This window comes from Rhinopithecus bieti, unplaced genomic scaffold (genome assembly GCF_001698545.2).
Source record: "Rhinopithecus bieti isolate Rb0 unplaced genomic scaffold, ASM169854v2 scaffold_31823, whole genome shotgun sequence".
Taxonomy (NCBI): Eukaryota; Metazoa; Chordata; class Mammalia; order Primates; family Cercopithecidae; genus Rhinopithecus; species Rhinopithecus bieti.
The window spans coordinates 2,270,183-2,294,159 of NW_016814121.1; the positions used below are offsets into that span (position 1 = coordinate 2,270,183).

Sequence of the window (23,977 nt, forward strand, 5' to 3'; positions counted from 1 at the left end):
CCCACCTCGGCCTCCCAAAGTGCTGGGATTACAGGCGTGAGCCATCACGCCTGGCCTTCTTTCTCTTTTTTTAAACAATAGAGACAGGGTCTCACTCTGTTGCTAGTCTTGAACTCCTGATCTCAAGTGATCCTCACGCCTTGGCCTCCCAAAGTGCTGGGATTATAGGTGTGAGCCACCACTCCTGGCCAAAGCTGGTGGCTTCTACAGAGTCTCTGAAAGATCCAAGTGGGTATTGCTAAATTTTTTTAAGCTCACAGACCACTTCTTGAGTGGCCCTGGATCCTGAGCCCAGAAAAATAGATATGCATGCAAAAGTTGACATGCTAGCAGGGGGTGGGGGCACATATCTGCAATCCCAGCTACTCAGGAGGCTGAGACAGAAGGATTGCTTGAACTCAGAGGTTCAAGTCCAGCCTGGGCAACATAGTGAGACCCTATCTTTAAAAAAACCAAAAAAACAAAACAAAACAAAAATCCTTTCACATGCTATTTTAATATCCAAGGGCTCTCTGAAGCCATCCTTGGACACAACCTGTGGTCTGAGGAACCAATGAGACCCTGCAGAATTCTGGAGGAAAAGATCTGACAAAAGGGGATGATGACTCACACCTGAGAGTCACATCTGACTCACATCTGGCAGCTCAACCAATCTGGCGCCTGGGCATTTTTGGACATCAATACTATGATACCTGTCACTCGGTCACTACCAAATGTAGCGTTATTGATGTTTTATCAAAGGATTGTGCTCCCTTTCCATCAAAGCTGGGCATGTCGAATATTATTTTGTAGTTTACAAGAACCAAAGTTTTCACCGAGCACATGAGGACAAGCTATGTGGAAACAGTGAAAGAATCAAGGCCCAGAACTCAGTGTCTCGGGTGCTTGTCCTATGACCCTGGAGTCCCCTGAGTCAAATCCTTTCCCTCTAAAGCCTCAGCTGCTTTGCAGAAAACTGAGCTGGCCTACTAGGTGACCTCTCCGAGCTCCCCTCATGGGCCCGAGCTGTGAAATGTCAAATGTCCTTACTTTATTCATCTATGCACCCTCTGGGCTAACAGTGCAGGCTCCTGGCTCACGTATGCCTCAAGAAGAATGTATTCTTTGAAAATAGCTTTTTATTTTACAAGGGAAAATGCCCAGAAAATTACATTTGATATAGAATTTATAAAAAAAAAGTTTTCAGGGCAACAAATTTTCTAAAAACTAACGTACACCCTCTTCTGGTCTCAGTTTGCCTTTCCAGAAGATCATTCAGGAAGGAGTTTCCAGAGCCTTCCCCATGTTAAGAAAGGGTGAACAGCACAGAAGAGAGCTCCTGAACTCTTGCTGCTGGTCTCTCAGTCACTTGCTTCTCTTCCGTAAGTTAGTGGGAGAAAATGACAACTGACAAAGGCGGCCAGGCCCACTAGTGCGCGATCTCAGCTCAAGGGGCCATCCTTTTCCACATGGCTGGACGTAATGAATGCTCTGCTCTTCTACCAAATTTGAGGCAAGGAAAATTGTGTATCTGCTTGGGGGCTGCGGCAGCAAATCGCTCAGATGGCATTCGGCACTAGCTCAGCAGTGGAACCCAGCAAACAGGTACTACTCCATCTATATTCATAGCTCAAAAGCAGGATCCTCCCCAAGAAACAAACCCGGTCTGTGATGTGACCTTGGGCACCACAGCTGGGGTCATATCCCCCAACTCTCACCCTGGCTGCTGCTCTCCCAGATCTCAGTGCCCAGGCTGCTGCCAGGCACGGTCACGTCACCTTGCTCCAGACATAAGTTGTTCTGCTTTTTTGCAAATCGAGGAGGAATACGGGAGGAAAGGCCTCGACCTTTGACAGGCACCTGAGGGGAAGAAAGGGTGCTGTAGTCTAGCTTAAGGCACAAAGACTGATAAATTCTCCCCAGGATAAGTGTCCCAGGTACCAAAATCACACCACCTGAAAATGCTCCAGAGACGTGTGGGATGCTCGTCTCCCAAAAACTCAAGCAGAACTGCGATGCCAAGCAAAGCACCCCCCAGGAAAGACCTGAAAGGCCAATGGACCGTGATCTGTGTGTGGGTCCAGCCCTGACTCCATTTTAGTACAGGGTTCATGATCCACGTGACTTCAGGGAGACAAATCTCATTCCACTCAGGAATGAGGAGTGGGGAGGGAGGAGGAGCCGGGAGCTGACGGAGGTCTGCATCTTGGCTTGGACGAGTTTCCACTATTATCACTCTAGACAAGTCACCCTCTTCAAGACTCAGTTTCTTCCTCTGCATAACAGTGATGCCACCACCTAGTCCTACTTTGATAGAAGGGCCTTAGTAATACCAGGCAAGGGGAGACAATGTGTGCTTGCTAAATACTGTCTTCCTCTCTGCCACCTTGAGCTTGACCGAGAACTCCCTTACTCTCTGGCTCTGGGTTTCCTGGGCATCAGCCAGCCTGCCCTCCCGCCCCATGCCCCGCCCCCCAACCCCTCACCTGCACGGCCTGCTCCTTCTTTCTTCTCTCTTCCTCCAGCAGGCGGCGCTGCTTCTTGGTCAGGACTTCGATGAAGCCTTCGCCCACCATAGAACCCACCTCACTCTCCTCCCCGGGACTGGACCCGCAATTTTCAATGATGGCACCTGAACCAAGATTTCACGAGAAGGAACAGTCTTTCCACTCACCAGAAGGCAAGAACAACCCAATTCAACAGGCACCTAAGATCTAGCGTCAAGCTCAACAGAAACCTGGACAGGACTTCTGCACCTTTCTCAGGCCACCTCTGATCTAAAACGTTGTTATCCCAAACCAAAGAGGCCCAAGGGCACAACTGAGAGAACACACAAAGGGCTTAAACCCCAGCTCTGCTCCTACAGCTGTGTGACCTTGGACACACCACCGAACATCTCTGGGCCCCAGGCTTCCTCTCTTTAAAACGCGGAAGCCGCAGGGTGTCACGGGGATTCAACAGGCTGTGAGCAACACCCGTGGGAATCCTACCTACTCTGCTCAACTCTACAGCCCCAGAATCCAGCCCAGTGCCTGGCCGAGCTGTTCCCGAAAGCTACGGTACTCAGTGCAAAAGCAAACTCGGGAGGCCCGAGGACTGCCCGGCCCCTGGTTCCACCTGAGTTCTTTCCCCTGAAGATGTGAGGACGACTTACTTCCATAGTTCAGGTCAAACTGTTTCATGGCCTCTCCCTGTTCACTTGCCCTTGGAGCAGCCAACTTGGCCTCCTTCTCTGCCTTCTTACTGGAGGCTTCGGGAAGGTCAGCACTGGCATGGGCTGCCCGCTCCAGGGCATAAGGGGAGTGGCCACTCCCACTGCTGCAGCCACTAAGACCTCCAGGCAAGGCCTCGTCTGGGGATCTGTAAGGGAAAGAGGATCTTGTTAACCAGAGGCTGTGGAAGGAGGGAAAACACCGCACGTGCACACTGCCTGCACACAAGCCCAGCACCCTGATCTGGGTCCGCTTCCTCTCGCTGACTCCTTGGGTGGGGAGGAGCGGCTGGCTGGCCACAGTGCATCCATGTCCGTGTGCAAACACACGTGGAAGGCTGCCCCCGCTGGCTCTGCCTGCTCCTGGGGAAAGTGGCTCTGTCACCTTCTGCTCCCAAGGGCTCTCCCACATGCTATGTTCAGAGAGTGTAGCGGGGAGAGAGTCAAGGGGAATGTGCTCAGAATGGAGCCGCCAGCATTTCTGCTCCTCTCCAGGATTGCCCTGCCAGAGGGCCCTTGGGGCATAAAACTGAGGTGAAGCCAAGGGTCGGCCTCTAGTGCCTGGAAAGCTAGATTAGACGCCACCTGAAAGAGTCAGTGTTCCCTGTGGCTCCTCCTCTGGGAATTTCTCTGCCTTGAATTCTAAGGAGGGTGGAGGTGTGAAGCCGTCTTCCTCAGTATGCTGAAGACAGGGAAGGCCTCAGCAGCCCCTGCACCTCCCTGTCTGAGCCACAAGCCAAGCGCAGTCAGTCAACCCAGACTATGCAGGGGACCCTCTCCCAGTCCCTGAGCAGAGGTCATCACCCAAATGCCCGTCTATGGAAGAGGTACTCGCCAGACCACGCACAGCCTGCTCCCCTCTGCACTTGCTGGGCTCCTGGATGCTGAGGTGGCAACCCCACCGTGGGGCCACATCTCCTCACAGTGGAGAAGCAGAACCACCTGGGAAGAGCCACTTCCATGCAGCCACGAGGCCAGTGATGCCCCCTAGGATGCTGCCTGGCAGCAACTCCAGAGTAAAGGACTCTGGTGGACTGACTGGCACCTGGCACTGTGCACAGGCAACGCTCCTCGTTGCAGCGGCCCCTCGGCGGGGCTCCAGGGACACACGCAGGGACACATTCCTGGACTCCCAGGCCAGGTGCTGGACAGCGGCCTCAAGAGCACCACTGCGGAGGGGAGAGGTGGGGGGGGCTCTAGCCACAATAACACCACCACGAGAGAAGCAGACAGGCAATGCGGGGGCAGGTGATGAAGACGCGCACAGACGGGCTGGGGGCAGGCCCCGAGCCCCGACACACGGCGGCATGCATGCGTGAACTCAGTGCTGCTGAGAACAGAACACAACAACAAAAAGGGCCCAGATGGTGTCTGGTTTTACCTTTTGACTGTCAAAGGCGTCCCATTCTGTTGGCTCTCATAGCGAGGGGAGGTGTCACCACCACCTGGCCTAACGGGCTTCTCCCCAAACCCTCCCGGCTCCAGCTTTCGGCTCTGTCTGTCAACCAGTGGTCTCTGACTGGAGAAGCTCCTCTTGGCCAGCTCCTTCTTCTCACCCAAACTGGCCCCCGACAGGCCACCGTCTACCTGGGAGTCAGGCTCAGACCCGGGGCCTTCCCGCCGCTCCCGCCGCTCGCTGAAGTCGCTGCTTTCGGAGGCCGTCTCCCACTCCTCATTGGCGTGATCGGAGGAGTTCTGGTAGGAGAGCTCAGGGGACCTGCGGCCCACAGTGCCACTCTTGTCCCCAGAACACAGTTTGGGTCTGCCTGGCCACTGACCTGCCAGCAGGTGGGGCTCCTCCTCGGGTCCCCACAGGCCCAGGGACTCCCGCTCTTGCCGGAGGCGCCGGAAGCGAGGGGGCTTATCTTGGCGTGGGGGGCGCCTTCTCCTGAAGGGCCGGTTCTCTGCATTTTCAGAATCCGCCACATGGTCATCTTGGAAGAAGGACCTCTTGTCCTCTGAGCGGCTGTCCTCGAAGCCCCTGCCACCAAACGCATCAGGGTGTCTGTAGGAATCCGGGACATAGTCTCTGTCTGTAGATCGCCGGGATCCGCACGTGTCGGAAGGGCCATATTCCTGCCAAGGGCTGCCTGGACTTCTGCTCTGCCAGTGGGGGGACTCTTTGGAGACGAAGGTTCTCCGTCCATATCCGCAATTGCTCAGCCGGGGAGGGAGGGCTCGCCCAAAGGCCCGAGGGCCTCGGCTCTTGGCATCTAGACCGCTATGGTCCTCAGAGCACACCTTGTTGGACCGCCAAGAATCTCTGCAGTCGCCTTTCTTCAAGGCGCTCTCCTCCCTCCCCAGGAGCGAGCCTTCGTTCCCGTTCTCAGAGCCCCTCTGCCGGCGGCGCTTGGGAAGTTCTTCATACTCTGAGCCCTCGCTATGGGTCTCACTGGCAACTCTCCGTCGGGGCTTGGCTCTGGGGCAGTCCTCTGGCCGAGCAAACTCTCGCAGGCCCCGGCCACGGCCGCTGCGCTGGCTGCTGCAGTAGATGCTGCGGGCACCCAGGACCCCCCCACCACAGAGGCTGCTCCCGTTTCCGCCAGCAGGCCGACCACGAAAAGTGAACTCTCTGAAACCACGGCCCCGACCCCGGGCCTGCCCTCTGACCCCAAAGGCTTGTTCCTCATCAATAAAGATCCAGTTATTTCTCTTCGTGGGGGGAACATCGCTGGGCTCTCGTGGGGGTCTGGTTTCCCAGGCCTTGTCAGGTTTCTCCTCCTCTTCAAATTTGGTGGCCTCGTGGCCAAAAGTGGCATGGCCAGGGCCCTTGTCCTCCAAAGTGGCGGTGGAGGAGTTGGCCAGAGAGGCGTCATTCTCTTCGTCCTCGTCCTTTTCGGCCGTGGGGCTCTGCTCCTTCTCCTTGGCCAGCCGGGTGCTCTCCTCCCCTAGCTCCTGCTTAATCTTCTCGAGCTCCTTCTCCTTGTCTTCCACCTTGAGGGCTTTCAGGACTGGTTTCTTGATGGGTCCCGACCTCCGGGTCCTGCCCGTCTGCTCCGGGTGCTGGCTGCTGGAGCTCCGGGGCTCAGGAGTCCATTCAGGCTCCGAGGACGGCTGTTTGTTGGGGCTCCCGTTCTTGTCCCAGGAGATGTTAAAGGCCGTCCCCTCCCGGGGTGTCTCCCGCTCAACACCGTGGGCTGTGTCAGCGGTCTCTGGCTGGTGGCTAACATCCCAGCTGCCACACTCTGGCTTTTTCTCATCTGGGACAAAGTCAGGCTCCAATGGGGAACACCTGAGGTTTTGGGTGTGACCCCCAGGAGCACCCGCTTCCTGAACATTTTCTTGGGGTGGAAACAAAAGCTCCTGGCCTATTCTTTGAGAAGAGATACAGTTGTCAAAGTCTGCTTGGGCCTTCTTGTCAAAAGCACTCAAGTACTCCTCCCCTCTCTCCTCAAAGAGATCGCGCTGGGCACTTACGCCCCTGCCCTTCCGAGTGAGGCAGAGAAAGAGCTTTCATTCCTGAAAAGGAACCAGAAAATCAGTCAATGTGATTGGAGCCTGGTTCCTGGTTTCCATGCTGAACACAGAGCTTAGTTTTAAAAGAAAAAAAAAAAAACTTTTTTTTNCCGCTTCCTGAACATTTTCTTGGGGTGGAAACAAAAGCTCCTGGCCTATTCTTTGAGAAGAGATACAGTTGTCAAAGTCTGCTTGGGCCTTCTTGTCAAAAGCACTCAAGTACTCCTCCCCTCTCTCCTCAAAGAGATCGCGCTGGGCACTTACGCCCCCTGCCCTTCCGAGTGAGGCAGAGAAAGAGCTTTCATTCCTGAAAAGGAACCAGAAAAATCAGTCAATGTGATTGGAGCCTGGTTCCTGGTTTCCATGCTGAACACAGAGCTTAGTTTTAAAAAGAAAAAAAAAAAAAACTTTTTAAAAAGAAAGAAAAAAAAAAAAAAAAAAAAACATAAGCACCAACATTTGCTCTATCTTTAAACACGTCTCAGAAATGCCAGGCCATGCATTGGTCGGTGGCCCCTGGAGTCCATGAGAGTGAAGACTGTTGTGGCCGCTGGGTGGGCGCGGCGGGCCCCCTAGAGACAGAGGAGCCGGGCAATCCTCCGGGTCAAAGAGCAAGCTGGAGCCTGGGAGGCCGTGAAGAGTCTGGGGCCATGAGGGTGGCAGGGCTAACTCTGTTTACTTCCACAGAAGAGCCAAGACCCATGCTCTGGACCCCACCTGCCTTGTAAAGCCCCCACCCACCTACCCTGTGCCCAGGGTTTGATGACCCCAGGACTTCTCCTTCACCTTATGTCTCGCCATCTGAAAAGAGCCTCTTGCACAAAGCATTCAAGCAATCCTCCTCACACTCTCCTTCCCCAAAGGAACCAGGAGTCCCTTCAAAAGAGCACGTCTCCCGTGGGCAGTGTCTCCTGGGATGGTAGGTCATCCCAGGGCCCTGCGTATTAGGACGGTGGCTCATCCCAGGACCTCTTGATTAGGATGGTAGCTCATCCCAGGGCCCTGTGGATTAGGATGGTAGCTCATCCCAGGACCTCTCAATTCGGACCTGGAATCTTCCTTCAGTGGCAAGGCAGCAGGACCAGGCTTCATCTCACCTGACACGCATGTCCATGGCCAAGGTGTCACTCGACTTCGGGTGCGTGAGCGGGTAGCCCTTGCTCTGCAGTGCCATGTAGCCCTCTGGGCTCCACACAGGGGGTGAATCGATGGGGGTCACTTTTCTTTCTTGGAGTGGGGGCACACAGTTCTGATCCTCAGAGCGACAGCCGGTCCCACTGAGGGACTCTTGGGGCATCATGGGCTTCATCAGTCCTGAAGAAGGCAAAGACTGATCTACATCATCTCATTTAGAAAGCCCTGCTCCAATCTCAGGCTCAACCAAAGGCCCAAAGAAGTCAACAGTTACCCTGACTGTCCCGTGGATACAGCACCCCACCCACCTACACATCACAGGGCTCTTAATCTTTCCTGACCTGAGGACCTCTGAAGGCACACACGCATGCACCTTGCCTGGTTCAAAGACCTGTGAAGTCCAAGGAAGCGGGCAAGAAAAGCACATTTGTCAGATATGGGCTTGGTCCTTAACACTCACACAACAGGGGATGAAGTCTTTCTATATAGGGCAGGGAGATACAACTGAGACACTGTTTAAAACAAAGACCCAAAAGGGCCACATCCTCAAAAGGCACATTAGATAGACATATGCACTTTACTACCGGGAACAGACTGGCGGTCTGTCTGGCCTGGACCAGGGCAGGGAAACAACTGTCCCCATCCCAGGAATTCAGACTCACATGCTTACTTTCATGGGGGTTTAAGGGACAAAGACCTTCTACCTCCCCAAATACTTTGCTAAGTTGAGGGTGCATGTTAGAATGTTCATGTAACCACTAACATATAGAAATGAATGTAGAAGCAAAAGAAAAACAAGAATAGCATCAAGAAAAGGCAGGAATAAGAAGAAAAGGCATAGAAAGGTAAGAATAAGAATGGAATGCATGAAATATCATAGTTGGAAAATCTAAATATAATAATCCCAATAAGGCTGGGCGTGGTGGCTCATGCCTGTAACCCTTTGGGAGGCCAAGGCAGGCAGATCACTTGAGGTCAGTCAAGTTCGAGACCAGCCTGGCCAACATAGTGAAACTCCGTCTCTACTAAAAATACAAAAAAAATCAGCCAGGCATGGTGGCAGGTGCCTGTAATTCCAGCTACTCAGGAGGCTGAGGCAGGAGAATCGCTTGAACCCAGGAGGCAGAGGTTGCAGTGAGTTGAAATTGCACCACTGCACTCCAATCTGCGTGACAGAGCAAGATTCTGTCTCTAACAATAATAATAATCCCAATAAATCTAAAAGGACCAACTTTTGCAATTAAAAGTCATAGACTTTCAGAGTGGTAAAGCCATACACATCTTGTAGATACAATTTTACACTCCCAAAAAATAAGGACTCAAAGAAGCTAACTGTAAAAATTGGAACAAAAGACTTCAAATACTTATAAACAAAAAACTAGGCCGGGCGCGGTGGCTCAAGTCTGTAATCCCAGCACTTTGGGAGGCCGAGACAGGCGGATCACGAGGTCAGGAGATCGAGACCATCCTCGCTAACACGGTGAAACCCCGTCTCTACTAAAAAAATGCAAAAAACTAGCCGGGTGAGGTGGCGGGCGCCTGTAGTCCCAGCTACTCGGGAGGCTGAGGCAGGAGAATGGCGTAAACCCGGAAGGCGGAGCTTGCAGTGAGCTGAGATCCGGCCACTGCACTCCGGGCTGGGCGACAGAGCGAGACTCCGTCTCAAAAAAAAAAAAAAAAACCTAGAATTATTATACTGCTATCAGACAAAGTAGGCAATAAAGATAGCAAGCACTATTAATGATAACAAGGGTACTACGTAAGGATAGGAGGAACAAGATACAGAAATTCTAAACCTGTATGCCTCCAGATAGACACAGCAAAAATTGACAGGCTCCCAAAGAAGATTTGACAAATCCATAATCATAGTGGGACATTTTAAAACACCTTTTAGTAACTGGTCGAAGGGAGAAAAACTTGCAATGATGAAGACATTTGCACAACACAATTAGCATGCTCAACTTAATGGACTGTCTCCAACCAGAGAATACAGTCTTTTCAGGCAAATGTAGAATGTTAAAAAAGAATCACCACAGAAGTGGTTACAGAGAAAACCCAACAAATGTCAAGCAACCTAAGTCAGGCGTTGGTCAGCAAACTACAGCCATTAAACAAAACTCAGCCTGCTGCAGGTTTTTATAAGTAACATTTTATGGAAAAACAACCATGTTCACTCCCTTACTATCGTTTACGGCCGTTTTCGTCCTACAACACCAAAACTGACTAGTTGATCAAGGCCTAAAAGACTATCTGGTCATTTGTAGAAGTTTGGTGACCCCTGGTCTGTAACACACAGACCATATTATCTTACCACAGAGCAACTACATTAGAAATTAGTACCACAAAGAGAATCTTAAAAGCCAGAAATTAGTAAACTAAGTATATGATAATATTTTAAAGGAAGTAAGAAAAGAAAAACCAGACATTATTAAAATAAAACCCAAAAAAGATACAGTAATGAAGAAGCCCAAATACTGATTTTAAAAAGGCACTAGACAAATCTTGGGAAAGACTAACCAAGGAAAAAAGAGACAGCACAAAGAACATTAGGAATGAGAAGGACAAAACGACACAGCAGAAATCTAAAATTAATTAAAGCAATTTATGATACACGATCTTCATGACTTTCCCGACAAATCTTTATGACAGAACTATTATTGTACCTATACTTTGCCAGTGAGTCCTTTGAAATTCAGACCAGTCGTGTACATGACAAAGAGCCAGACCAAAATCCAGGTCTATCTGTTTAACTCGAGATGACACCCTTGACCACGGCGCTATCCTGGGTGATACAGGTATGGAGCATTAGACCACAGTGCTTACCTGAGGGATGCAGGGCGGAGGGGTAGAAGTCCACTGGGGTCCGAGTGGGCGTGATGCGTGGGTCCATGTAGGAAGGCATCATCATCCACCTGGGATCGAAGCCCAGCATCTGGGGGTGGTGTGGGTAAAAGGTACGCTGGGGATGGGATGGCGGGGGGTACACCGGCTGCCAGTGCTGCATCTTGTACAGTTGCTCCTGCCCGCAAAGAGAGAGACTTGGTCAGGCTGGTGCGGCAGGGGGCTGAGATGCCACCCAACACACGCCTTCCAGCTTTCCAGCAGGCAGCACAAAAAGCCCACCTAGAACAGAAGACCAAGGAGGGGAGGGATGGGCAGCTGCTCGAGGGGGAGCCCCCAATGTGTTACAGCTTACAAGCTCAGGTCCCTGTCCAAGGCTGGTGGACAGCCAAGCCATTATCACAATGGAGGCCCATCTGCGCCTATGGTACACGAGACAGGCTAGGTTTTCACTTAGATCAGACACTCCTGGAATCCACCAGCAGCCTCCCACAGAATGTCTGAACGCTGGCCACTTCTCTCCTTGTTTGCAGCTACCACCTGAGGTTAAATAACATACCAGCACCCCTTCCCTGCTCCCTCCTGGCCTCTTCAATCCATTTTCCATCCTCGACTAGGGTGATCTTTTCACACAGACACCCCATGCCCAATAGGTCAACCCCTAGCTCAAAAGAGCCTTCAGTGGTTCTCCACCGCTCTCCACCCAACAGCCTAAATCCTACGAGGCTACTCGTGACCTACGGGGTTAGGGTGAGGGTTGGATCCCATGTGACTTTGCCCAGTCTGCCTCTCTAGCTTTGCCTTGCACGACTGGCCCTCTGCTTTCTGCTCCATATATCCCTGCCACCACTTCAGGCCATGGGAACACACTAGGGCCCCTAGGTAAGCGCCTCTTCCCTCCATCCCTAAATCCAGGTTTCCAGCTTCAACACAACCTCTAGGAAGCCTGTCGTTACGCCCAGACGAGACCAGGTCCCTGGTTCTCTGCTCCCACGGAATGGCCAGTGCTCCTTTGTTGCACTCACAGCAGTTGATGGTTTGGACTGCTGGTAACCCTCACCGAACCCTAAGAGACTCCCTGTGCACCCTTGCCCACAGCACCACACTCGGGATACAGAACATTTGCACAAACGGGTAAATAGAAAGTATCAGTCAACTACTCAAAATCAAGGCTCTTGCCTGACTCAAGAGGGTTCATTTCAGACCCTGCTCTATCCCATCAGTGACCCCGGGTGCTAATTCCTAAAGGAACCCTGAATTGGCCTTGAGGCAGGACTCACTGCTGCCTCACACTCTGAGGACGCCCAAGCAGCCTCCAGCACACATCCTTCCATTCCGAAAACAAAAAGGCGGCCAATCCGCCTGGCAGTCTACAGCATATCCTGAGCTGATTCCCTGGACAGTTCTGTTGGTGCTCCCAGTGCCTATTAAGAGCACTCAATAAATATAGGTCATCAATCAAGAGACTTGAGTCATTCACTCTCCCAGTCCACAGAGAAGGCTGTGGGCCTCCATCTCCCAGCTCCTCTTCCTGTCTACACCCTAGGTTTCCAGCGATTATGACTAGACAGGCTGCCCTGTGCTTTCAGACTTCCCTTTTTTGAGATGGAGTCTCGCTCTGTCACCCAGCCTGGAGTGCAGTGGTGCGATCTCGGCTCACTGCAACCTCCAACCTCCCAGGTTCAAGCGATTCTCCTGCCTCAGCCTTCTGAGTAGCGGATTACAGGTGCACAGCACCACGTCTGGCTACTTTTTGTATTTTTAGTAGAGATGACGTTTCACCATGTTGGTCAGGCTGGTCTCGAACTCCTGACCTCAGGTGATCCATCTGCCTCGGCCTCCCAAAGTGCTGGGATTATAGACGTGGGCCACCGCGCCTGGCAATTCCTTCTATTCTTAAGGAAGGACTTACCCCCATCACTTCCCTCCGCACCCCAAGGAGTTACCTAGCGCAACTGTAACTGCTAGTTTTGGCACAAGTAATTCCAGAGCTCTCCCCCATCAGTAATTCTATAACCCACGAACATGAGTGTGCAGTGCTCGCCTACACTCCCATGCTCTAAAATCACATTAAAGGCAGTCCCTGGAATGCTCCCAGGGGCCCAGAGGAGAGAAGAGGCTGAGCAGAGAAGTTTAAAGGTAATTAAGTGAGATGCTGGGAAAAGCCTTAAGTCCTTGGTTTGTTTCTTCACAGCACACACGTTTTGAAATATTTTCGGCTCATATTAGTAATAATTTACTGCACACCTTGCTGTTTGGTGTGCACTAAGTAATGTCTATGTATCACCTCAGTTTCCCAACAAAATGCACTATTCCTCAGTATTGACTACTGTGTTCCTTTACTTGTTACTGCTCTAGTAGGCACGATTGCTGATGAGTGCTTCAGGAGAGATTTGTGGAATTACAACCATTATCCACATGATCTTTATGACAAAAAGTAGGTCCCTTTTAAAATTTATAAAAAAATAAAGTTTATAAAAAGTCAATAACAGTGACACCGATAAACCAGTTTATAGGTGTTACGGCATGAAACGCTCTGCCATGCTGAAAGGCAGGTATTCATTCTTCCTGGTTTACACATGAAGAAATATAGGTGAGAGGGGTGTAACTGACCCGTCCAAGGCCATGCACAACTAGTTCAGCAGCAACATCGGGAAGGGAGCTGTCCAACTTGAAACCTGCAAACCTATGTCCGTAACCCAAAGTTGACATGCCTCTCTCTGGCAGCTCTTGAAACAGCTCACGGGCCTCCCTTACACCTTGGGAGGATCCCAGGGCGGGACACACTGTCCTCTAAGGAATGTCCAAGGTGCACTGCTCTGAAATAAAACAACCAGCCTGCACACTAGAAAAATGGAGCTCACTGCATACAAAACTAAATAGGTTCCTTACCAGTATCAGAAAACAAGGTCAATAAACCACAAGGGCTACATTCATTTCCAGGGACCTCCACCACTTGGAGAAATAAATAATGGCCAGGGGCTGATCTACCAAGGTCAATAAGTTTTGAGGTACAACTCCTGAGGTCCCCACTGGTCTTGGGGGCACATAAGGGGTATTCTGGACTTTTTCTAAGTTGGAGGTGGGCATGGGGATGGTGACGGGAAGTATCTAATCGGCACTCAGGCCTGTTTATCACAGGCTTTTACCATCTCATCTGTTTACCTGCTGTTGTTGCTGCTGCTGGCGCTGGAATCGGGGAGGAAGGGACTTCTGATACTTGAACTCCTGAGCAGGGGACCCAGCCTCTCTGGCCTCTTCCTCACTGCTGCTGCTCTGTGCCATTGCTGGGGACGCTGTGGGTGCCTCTTCTGGGAACGTGGTGGGGGTCTCTTGGGCAGGGAATTCTGGGGAGCCTAGAGAATATACCAGCAGAGAAATAACACAGTGAGCTCACAGAAGTTCCCAACCAAGTGTTTACAAGCAAGTACTTCTTCCTGTTGGCACGTACGCTCTATTGCTAGAACAGTCACGTCCCTGAACCCTGGGCCTGCACCAAATGTACCACGTGCATGAGCTCAGGGACTCCCCACAACACACGTGAGGAGGCTCCACTTGTTGTCACCTTACAGACTAGGACACTGAGGGTCAAAAGGTTAGATAATGTCCAGGGTCACACAGTCAGTGGCAGAGCTGAGATCTGATTTCAGGTGGAAGACGTTTTATTAAAAAGGACTAATAAGGCCAGGCACGGTGGCTCACACCTGTGATCCTAGCACTTCGGGAGGCTGAGGCGGGTGGATCACTTGAGGTCAGGAGTTCAAGACCAGCCTGGCCAACATGGTGAAACTCCATCTCCATTGAAAGTACAAAAATTGGCCGGGCACAGTGGCTCACGCCTGTAATCCCAACACTTTGGGAGGCCGAGGTGGGTGAATCACGAGGTCAGGAGATAGAGAACCTCCTGGCTAACATGGTGAAACCCTGTCTCTACTAAAAATACAAAAAATCAGCCAGGCGTGGTGGCGGGCACCTGTTGTTCCAGCTACTTAGGAGGCTGAGGCAGGAGAATGGCGTGAACCCAGGAGGCAGAGCTTGCAGTGAGCTGAGATTGCGCCACTGCACTCCAGCCTGGGCGACAGAGTGAGACTTCTTCTCAAAAGAAAAAAAGAAAGTACAAAAAGTAGCCGGGCATAGTGGCATACGCCTGTAATCCTAGCTATATGGGAGGCTGAGGTGAGAGAATCGTTTGAACCCAGGAGGCAGAGGTTGCAGTGAGATTGCACCATTGCACTCCAGCCTGGGTGGCAGAGCAAGACTCCATCATCTCCCCACCAAAAAAAAAAAAAAAAAAAAGGATTGACTGACAGAGAACAGCCACGAACTCAGTGACAGCCCACATATCCAACATCTGAACAGCAGGAACTCAACATATGGAAATATTGTGTATAGCTTCCTGCTGGCAAGGATACAAAAGAAAAAAACAATTTTTTAAAAAAGGAAAAAAAACAAAAACAAGAGAAAGGCTGTGTGACCTGGGCACATTTTTCAGGCTCTCCTTGGCCATTTCTTCATCTGCAAATAAGAATAACTACCATGTGTTCACCAAGGGCTTCTGTGAGAATTAAATTAATTACAATAATATACTGAAAACAGTGCCTGTTTTCAGAAAATGCTCAGTGCAGAAAATGCTCAGTGCAACTTCCCTATAAGACTGGCACAGTCCTCACTCAACCTTTAATGAAAGGAGGGTAGAAGGAAAACTAGAGATGAGTTCCCTGGCCAGAAGGGCGCCAGGGCTCTCTAACCTGAGAAGCTTTCAGAGCCGCAAGCATCCCCTTGTTTCCTAACAAGAGCTGATCTGAGTATATTTAAGAAAATTACAAAGAAAACAGCTGATTATATTCTTTAAAATTGCTACAAGAGACAGTCTGCATTACAGAGCACTGCTTATCACTCTTAAATAGGGCCATGTTGCCTGGCCCTATTACAGGCTCATGCCTGTAATCTCAGCATTTTGGGAGGCCGAGCCAGATGGATCACTTGAGGCCAGGAGCTCCAAACCAGCCTGGCCAACATGGTGAAACCCTGTCTCTACTAAAAATACAAGAATTAGCTGGGCATGGTGGCGAGCACCTGTAATCCCAGCAGCTCGGGAGGCTGAGCTGGGAGAATCGCTTGAACCTGGCAGGCGGAGGTTGCAGTAAGCAGAGATCGCGCCACTCCAGCCTGGGTGACAGAAAGAGACTCCACCTCAGAAAAAAAAAAAAAAAAAATAGGGCCATGTGATCCATTCCTTTTAGAATGAACACCAGGAAAAACTGTATTCTACCAAGCAGGTGGGCTTATTTTTATTCCATGTTAAAGGATCTGTGGTTTTATTAAAGTCCTGGAGCACGTGTGTCTTTGGTTGGGCAGGGATAGTGATGATAATAGTGACAATGATGAGCATCATCAGTGAGTAGATGCATGGTTTCAATGTCCCAGAAACGAGCATGCTGTATACCCCTCCGCGTGCTGGCAGGTACGTATGAAGATGAAGAAACAGGCTTCAGAGAGGTGAGGTGCTCACCAGTTAAACAAGTTCACAGGAAGAAGGAAAAAGGGCTGAAAAACTACCTATTGGGTACTATGCTCACTATCTGGGTGACAGGATCATTCATACCCCAAACCTCAGCACCACACAATGTACCCCCTGACACTAAAGTAAAAGTTGAAATTATAAAAAAGTTCAAACAGGATCAGAACCCAGGCATTTGACCCAGGCCTATGCTCTTAATAACCAATGCTTCCCTATACAATCTCGTTGTAAACCATAGGTTCTGCTAGCTAAGAAGGAAGGCAGTTGCAAGTAACAAGCCAATGACAACAGGCCAGAGTTTCCAGTTGGTGGGAAGAGGGCCCAGCTCTTACCTTTGCGGAGAGCAGGGCCGTTTTCCTGGGGAGATGCCTTCTCATCACTTGGAGACCGGGGCACTTCCTTCTCGGCCTGCTTCCGGGCTTCACCTGCCTTTCGTGCCTGCTGCTTACACTTCTGGTCCAGCTGCTTGAGTTTGGCAGCACAGGCGGCCAGCCTCTCTTCCCGGGCTCGGCGCTCCTCTTCTTCCCGGCGCTTTCGGGCTCGCTCCACCGCCTCAGACATCTCTGACTGAATGAACTTCTGCCTCGGTGAGGGCTTGTCCTCCTTGTCCTCAATGGACTGTTGCCGGAACATGCTGCCCACTGAGGACTTCTGCCAAAAGAACGTCTCCGAGATAAGGCGGTGGGTCGTGGACCCGGGATACAGGGACCATTCCCACTTTGGGATCAGTTCTCCTCCCAAGATCCTCAAGCACCTTCAAGGGGCAGCACAGGCGTGCGGCAGACAGAGCTGGGTTTGAATCCTGCTCTGGCCTCTGCTGTATGTAGAATGTGGTTTAGGCCAAGTGCCAACTCTCCACACCTCACTTCCTTGTTTTTAAAATGGGGACAACAAAGGAAGCTCTTAGGATCGTGAAGGTGAAAACCACGTTTGCAAAGCAATATGCGACCCACACGGGAAACACTCTCACCACTGCTGATGGGCATGCAAGCTAAGGGCCTCCATGGCTAAAAACCAGAACAGGAAGCCACACACTGATCATTCCTGGGTCACAAAACTGCTACTCCTGCCCGCACAAAAATACATAAATCCCTGGGTAGAAAGAGCCCTGGCAAAATGAAATTCACTGTCAGTCATAAAGCTGTCAGACATTGAAGCATGTCACCAGGGCACAGTGGCTCATGCCTATAATCCCAGCACTTTGGGAGGCCAAGGCGGGTGGATCACCTGAGGTCAGGAGTTCGAGACCATTCTGGCCACCATGATGAAACACCATCCCTACTAAAAATACAAAAATTAGCTAGGCATGGTGGCGTGCACCTGCAGTCCCAGCTACTTGGGAAACTGAGGCAGGAGAATGGCTTGAACCTGGGAAGTAGAAGTTGCAGTTAGCTGAGATCATGCCACTGCACTCCAGCCTGGGCAACAGAGCGAGACTCCATCTCTCAAAAAAAAAAAGCATGTCTAGCCAGGTGTGGTAGCTCATGCCCGTAATTCCTACACTTTGGGGGGCCGACGTGGGGGACTGCATGAGCCTAGGAGCTCAAGACCAGCCTGGGCAATATGGTGAGACCCCATATATATCCCCCCCCCAAAAAAAATTAGGAAAATTCGTTTGGCATGGGCACATGCTTATGGTCCCAGCTACTGGGCTGAGGCGGGAAGGATCACTTGAGCCCAGGAGGCTGCAATAAGACGAGATCACACCACTGCACTCCAGCCAGGGGATAGGGCTAGACTCCATCAAAAAAAAAAAAAAAAAAGGCATGCCTAAAAAAATCTCTTTTGGATATTTGTCCATTTCTGAGTTTCTTGCCGGTTGCCAGTTACTAGACAACAAGAGTGCCAAAGACGCAGAGTAAAAAGCTCGACACTGGGGCCCTTTCGCACTGGTCTGCAGGGGTCAAGCAGCACGCAGACCTGGCAACGGCACAAATGATGGACAGCTGTCACCTGAGCTCCGGCCACTGAAATTCTAATGAGATCTGACTATCAGAAAAAGATAGGACTTTCTGTTTTGAATGCTAGTTAACATAAATGTATACAGCTGTCAAAAATCAAACCAAAGAAACAGGATCTAGGCCTTTTCTTGTAGGTGAGTTATACTTCAGTAAAAGAAATATACAACAAATTTACTGTAGTCAAGGAGATTCCTAAAAATTAACTTCTCATAAGCCAGAGATAAGTACTGTAATCATAAATTATAAATTTCCAATTTAGAAGCATGAAGGTACATTTTATATAGTATCATCGGAGCCAAAGCATGCAGTTTCCTTTCACTTTGCCATCGAACATGAGCATCCATACCTTTCTAATGGCTGTGTATTGATCAGTTCATGGCTCATACCAAAATCTGCCTATCTGCCTTTATCCCATGGGATTCAATACACCACTGCACATAGCCTTCACACCTAGCCCTGATTACTTCCTTCAGATAATTTCCTGGAAAGGAAATAATAGACTCAGAGGGCACACGTACACCGTCAAGATCTTTGACGTGCCTTCCTAAACAGCCCTGAAATTAGTGATCATTTTATAGACTAAATGTTCTGCAAAGTAATTTTAACTGAGACCTATTTTTGTTTTTTTCTTTTTTGAGATACAGTCTTGCTCAGTCGCCCAGGTTGGAGTGCGGTGGCGCCATCTCGGCTCACTGCAAGCTCTGCCTCCCGGGTTCACACCATTCTCCTGCCTCAGCCTCCTGAATAGCTAGGACTACAGGTGCCCGCCACTATGCCTGGCTAGTTTTTTTTATTTTTAGTAGAGACGGGGTTTCACCGTATTAACCAGGATGGTCTCCATCTCCTGACCTCGTGATCCGCCCGTCTCGGCCTCCCAAAGTTCTGGGATTACAGGCGTGAGCCACCGTGCCTGGCCTTTTTTTTTTTTTTTTTTAAAAAAGAGTCTCGCTCTGTCGCCCAGGCTGGAGTGCAGTGGCGCAATCTTGGCTCACTGCAACCTCTGCTTCCTGGATTCAAGTGTTTCTCCTGCCTCAGCCTGCTGAGCAGCTGGGAATACAGGCGCGCCGCACCACACCCGGCTAATTTTTGTATTTTTAGTAGAGATGGGGTTTCACCATGTTTGTCAGGCTGGTCTAGAACTTCTGACCTCGTGATCCGCCTGCCTTGGGCTCCCAAAGTGCTGGGATTACAGGTGTGACCCACCGCGGCTGGGCAAATTCAGACCATTTTTAAAAAAATTTGGTCAGAAGAGGCCGGGTGCATTGGCTCACGCTTGTAATCCTAGTACTTTTTTTGGAGATAGGGTTTTGCTATCTTGGCCAGAATGGTCTTGAACTCCTGGTCTCTCAAGCGATCCCTCTGCCTCAGCCTTGCAAAGTGTGTGAGCCACCATGCCCGGCTGTTTATTTTTTATTTTAATTAAAATGAGAGGACAAACGCAGTGGCTCATGCCTATAATCTCAGCACACTGGGAGGCTGAGATAAGAGGATCCCTTAAGCCCAGGAGCACCAGACCAGCCTGGGCAACACAGTAAGACCTCGTCTCTACAAAAAAAATGAATGAAATGAGCCAGATGTGGCAGCACACTGGTAGTCCCAGCTACTCAAGAGGCTGAGGTGGGAGGATCACTTGAGGGTGGGAGGTGAAGGATAGAACAAGGCCTTTTCTCAAAAAAAGTAAAAATAGCAGGGCATGGTGGCTCACACCTATAATCCTAGCACTTTGGCATCACTTGAACTGGAGTTTTAGACTAGCCTGGGCAACACAGTGAGACCCTGTCTCTACGAAAAAAATACTTTAAAAAAAAGAAGAAATATAAAAATGAAAAAGAAATGCCCACTTAGGACTTTCCAGAAACCCAGCCACTGAACTCAATGAAGTACAAATACATAGGACAGCCAAGGGCCCTTGGTACCTGGTAGTCAGGGCCTGGTGTCCAGCCATGAAGCTTCCTGGACGGTGGCTGAGGGTCTGGCGCCTTTCGGACGACACGGGATGCACCCACTGCTTCAGCCCAGTCCTTCCCTTCCTCTTGAGTCCGCTTAGCGTCCGCACTGTCTGCAGAGCTCATTGACAACTGCCGCTGCCTCCTAGGGTCCCAACTGTTCCTAGAACAAACCACATTTAATGTTAATTTTTGCAGTCAGGCCAAGCATGTCTGATGTCACTGGTCAGAGGCCTTGGGAATTCCAGTCAGTTGTCCATATCATTTCCTTCATTAGAATGGACCACCACTCCCACCACTTCCATGTGAATTCCACAATTCAGCACCACCATTTATCAAGTCACTCTCATAAACAGAGCCCCAGGTAGGATGTGTCACACTATTTTCACTGATGCAAAAAAAGTCCTCATGACCCTCACTTTAAAGCAAGCTTGTCCAACCACATGTGGCCCAGGACGGCCCTGGGCTTTGGATACAGTGCACCACAAATTCGTAAACTTTCTTAAAACATTACAAGAGGGCCTAGGCGCAGTGGCTCACGCCTGTAATCCTAGCACTTTGGGAGGCTGAGGCAGGCCGATCACTTGAGGTCAGGAGTTTCAAGCCAGGCAGGCCAACATGGTGAAACCAAGTCTCTACTAAAAATACAACAATTAGCCAGGTGTGGTAGCAGGCACCTGTAATTCCAGCTACTCGAGGCTGAGGTGGGAGAAGTGCTTGAACCCCAGAGGTGAAGGTTGCAGCGAGCCAAAATCGCGGCACTACACTCCAGCCTGGGCAACAGAGCAAGATCCCAACCCAGAGAGAAAATAATAAAAACACATTGGCTGGGCGCAGTGGTTCAAGTCTGTAATCCCAGCACTTTGGGAGGCTGAGACGGACTATCACGGGTCAGGGATCGAACCACTCCTGGCTACACCGTGAAACCCTGTCTCTACTAAAATACAAAAACAAAAAAAAAAAAAAAACTAGCCGTGCGAGCGGTGGCGGGCCTGTAGTCCGGGCCTGGCAGCTACTCGGAGCTGATGGCAGGGAGAATGGCGTAAAACTGGGAGGCAGGCTTTCAGTGAGCTGAGATTCCCAGCACTGCACTCCAGGCTAGCGACAGAGGAAGACTCTCTGTTCAAAAAAAAAAAAAGAAGAGAAAAAAAGTAATAATAATAATAATAATAATATATAATACATTATGAGGTATTTTTTCGTGACTTTTTCTTTTTAGCTTATCAGCTATTGTTAGTGTTAGTGTATTTTATGTGTGGCCCAAGACACACACTTCCAGTGTGGCCCAGCGAAGCCAAAAGATTGGACACCCTTGCTTTAAAAAGTCAGTAGCTGAGTCTCATCAAAGTTAAGGGGGCAACCCCTCACAGGGAGGAGCTCACAGATTTGAATCAGGACTCCCAGGTCCGTGTCAGTCTCCTTTTGGTACAGCTCCCTCCCTATATTCTGCACAAGCCAGCTGCTCAATAAATGCCCCTCAAAAGAACATAAGATGATAATAAACAGTGTCACAATAAAAAGAGCAAGAGGAGACAAGCAGAGCCCACACAGCACGGAAAAGGAAGAGGCATTCCAAACAGAGCTGCAGGGGCAGCTGGACAAGAAGGGAGATGGGTGCCATGCTCATCTGGACGCCTCACAGTGGAAGCAAGGGGACTGGGGCAAAGCACTGACAAGGGCCCGATAATACCGCAGATCACAGAAAAGCAGGAATCAGGGATGGCATATGTGTGGGCCTGTATGTCTACCCACACACATGTACATGGGGAGGGAGGGAAGACAAAGCATATAACACGGCTTAGGAGATTACAGAGGGGACAACGGTGATTCTGACTTGACTTTGTGAGAAATGGAGACCACAGTAAAGCTGCTGACCTGTCTAGAAGACCTGTGTTTTTAGAAGATGACTATGGACAGGGTGTGATGGATGGGCCACAGAGGACAGGCTGCAAGGATGGAGATGAACTGGTGGACCCATGAATGGTCTGGAAAAGGAGGAGGTCCCAGTGGCCCCAGAGAAAATGAAAAGAGGAGACAGAGTCAGGGCAAGTTTTGGGAGCCAATTGTGTATGAGGAAATAAAGATGCCAAATAAGACATGGACGCTTGCACTAAGTCTCTACCAGGTCACCAACCAGCTCAGGGAACACGAGAAAAAGAGCAGGTTTCAGGAGGAGGTCATTCGGGCACTCTGATTTTGAAGTGCCCTTGGTCAAAGCCAGGGGCAAAACTGCTTCCAAAACCAATGTCCAATTCCTTCAGGGGAATATTTGGTTCCCATCACCTCAAAGAGACAAGGAACAGAGTATCCTACTGCTCTAATCAGGCTCTAAGAGTTTATGTCTTTGCCTTTGATTTAAATTCCTGATCACAGCTCCTTCTGAGCTTAGTGTTCCAGGAACTGACCCCATAGGTACGTCCCGACTGCATCCAAAGCTTCAGCTGAAATCAAACAGCATGAAAGGACATTACAGCATTTCATTTTTTGTGTGTCATCAGAAAAAGAGTAGCAAAGATTATTACCAACTCCTTCTATAAGATGGGAACTTATTTTAGGAGCTTTTAAGTAAAGGATGAAATAACAAAGAAAAAGATGACTCACAGATTTGACTAAACAAATATTCAGTTATTGACAAGAAAACAAAGAGAAAAATATCTGCAAGACAACAGCAAAGCATTAACATCTAAACAATATAAAACACATTTTAAAGGAAAGCACTGATAAATGTGAAGGAAACAGGCATTATACAAAGGAAAAATTCTTACTTGCTAGTACTCAAAAAATACAAATTATAACAACCATATGTACGATTGTTACTAATTTTTTGGGACAGGGCCTTGCTGTGTCACCCAGGCTGGAGTGCAGTGGTGTAATCATGGCTCACTGCAGCCTCGACCTTCTGGACTCCAGTAGTCCTCCCACCTCAGCCTCCTGAGTAGCTGGGACTACAGGTGTACACCATGCCTGGCTAATTGTGGGTTATTTTTTTGTTTTGTTTTGTTTTTGAGACAGAGTCTCACTCTGTTGCCCAGGCTGGAGTACAGGGGTGTGATCTCAGCTCACTGCAAGCTCCACCTCCCGGGTTCACGCCATTCTCCTGCCTCGGCCTCCCAAGTAGCTGAGACTACAGGCGTCTGCCACCACACCCGGGTAGTTTTTTGTAATTTTAGTGGAGACAGGGTTTCACTATGTTAGCCAGGATGGTCTCAATCTCCTGACCTCGTGATCCACCCGCCTTGGCCTCCCAAAGTGCTGGGATTACAGGCGTGAGCCACCATGCCCGGCCATTGTGGGGTATTATTTTAAAACTACTAGCAAATGCTACTAACATTATAAAAACTGGAGGGATGACAGTACAATGCAGTATTTTCTAAAGGAAATTAAGTAAAACTAAACTAGCCTGAGGAAATGATCAAAAAAAAAAAGAGACAAAATTAACATGCTCAAATAAATTCAGGAAAGCTGGCATACATTCTGCTTCTTCACTTCCCCGATGTACATAATTTTTTTCTTTTTTTTGAGAGAGAGTTTTGCTCTGTCACCCAGGCTGGAGTACAGTGGCGCAATCTTCGCTCACTGCAACCTCTGCCTCCTGGGTTCAAGTAATTCTCCTGCCTCAGCCACCTGAGTAGCTGGGATTACAGGCACATGCCACCACACCTGGTTAATTTTTGTACTTTTAGTAGAGACAGGGTTTCACCATCTTGGGCAGGCTGGTCTCAAACCCCTGACCTCAAGAGATCCACCTGCCTCAGCCTTCCAAAGTGCTGCGATTACAGGCATGAGCCACCGTGCCCAGCCCCCAGTGTACTTTATCATGTTCAAGCCTCTGAGGAATGTGGAGTAAAGAAAGAAGTTGAGGCCGGGCACAGGGGATTGCTTGAGCCCAGGAGTTTGAGACCAAACCTGGGTAACATGGCAAAACCCC

At 49.9% G+C, this 23,977-nt stretch overlaps 1 protein-coding gene across 1 annotated transcript in view; it reads right to left on the reverse strand.

Annotated features, from left to right (window-relative positions):
* The window catches only part of PRRC2B (proline rich coiled-coil 2B), a 69,911-nt gene that overhangs the window by 19,142 nt on the left and 26,792 nt on the right, over nucleotides 1-23,977 (reverse strand). The window contains exons 10-19 of the mRNA XM_017849905.1: nucleotides 20,020-20,212; nucleotides 16,475-16,793; nucleotides 13,787-13,977; nucleotides 10,604-10,799; nucleotides 7,744-7,960; nucleotides 6,845-6,953; nucleotides 4,572-6,541; nucleotides 3,134-3,339; nucleotides 2,466-2,611; nucleotides 1,698-1,839 (exon numbers count right to left, since the gene is read on the reverse strand). Coding sequence (XP_017705394.1) covers nucleotides 1,698-1,839; nucleotides 2,466-2,611; nucleotides 3,134-3,339; nucleotides 4,572-6,541; nucleotides 6,845-6,953; nucleotides 7,744-7,960; nucleotides 10,604-10,799; nucleotides 13,787-13,977; nucleotides 16,475-16,793; nucleotides 20,020-20,212 — 3,689 coding nt within the window. The remainder of the gene's footprint in view (nucleotides 1-1,697; nucleotides 1,840-2,465; nucleotides 2,612-3,133; nucleotides 3,340-4,571; nucleotides 6,542-6,844; nucleotides 6,954-7,743; nucleotides 7,961-10,603; nucleotides 10,800-13,786; nucleotides 13,978-16,474; nucleotides 16,794-20,019; nucleotides 20,213-23,977) is intronic.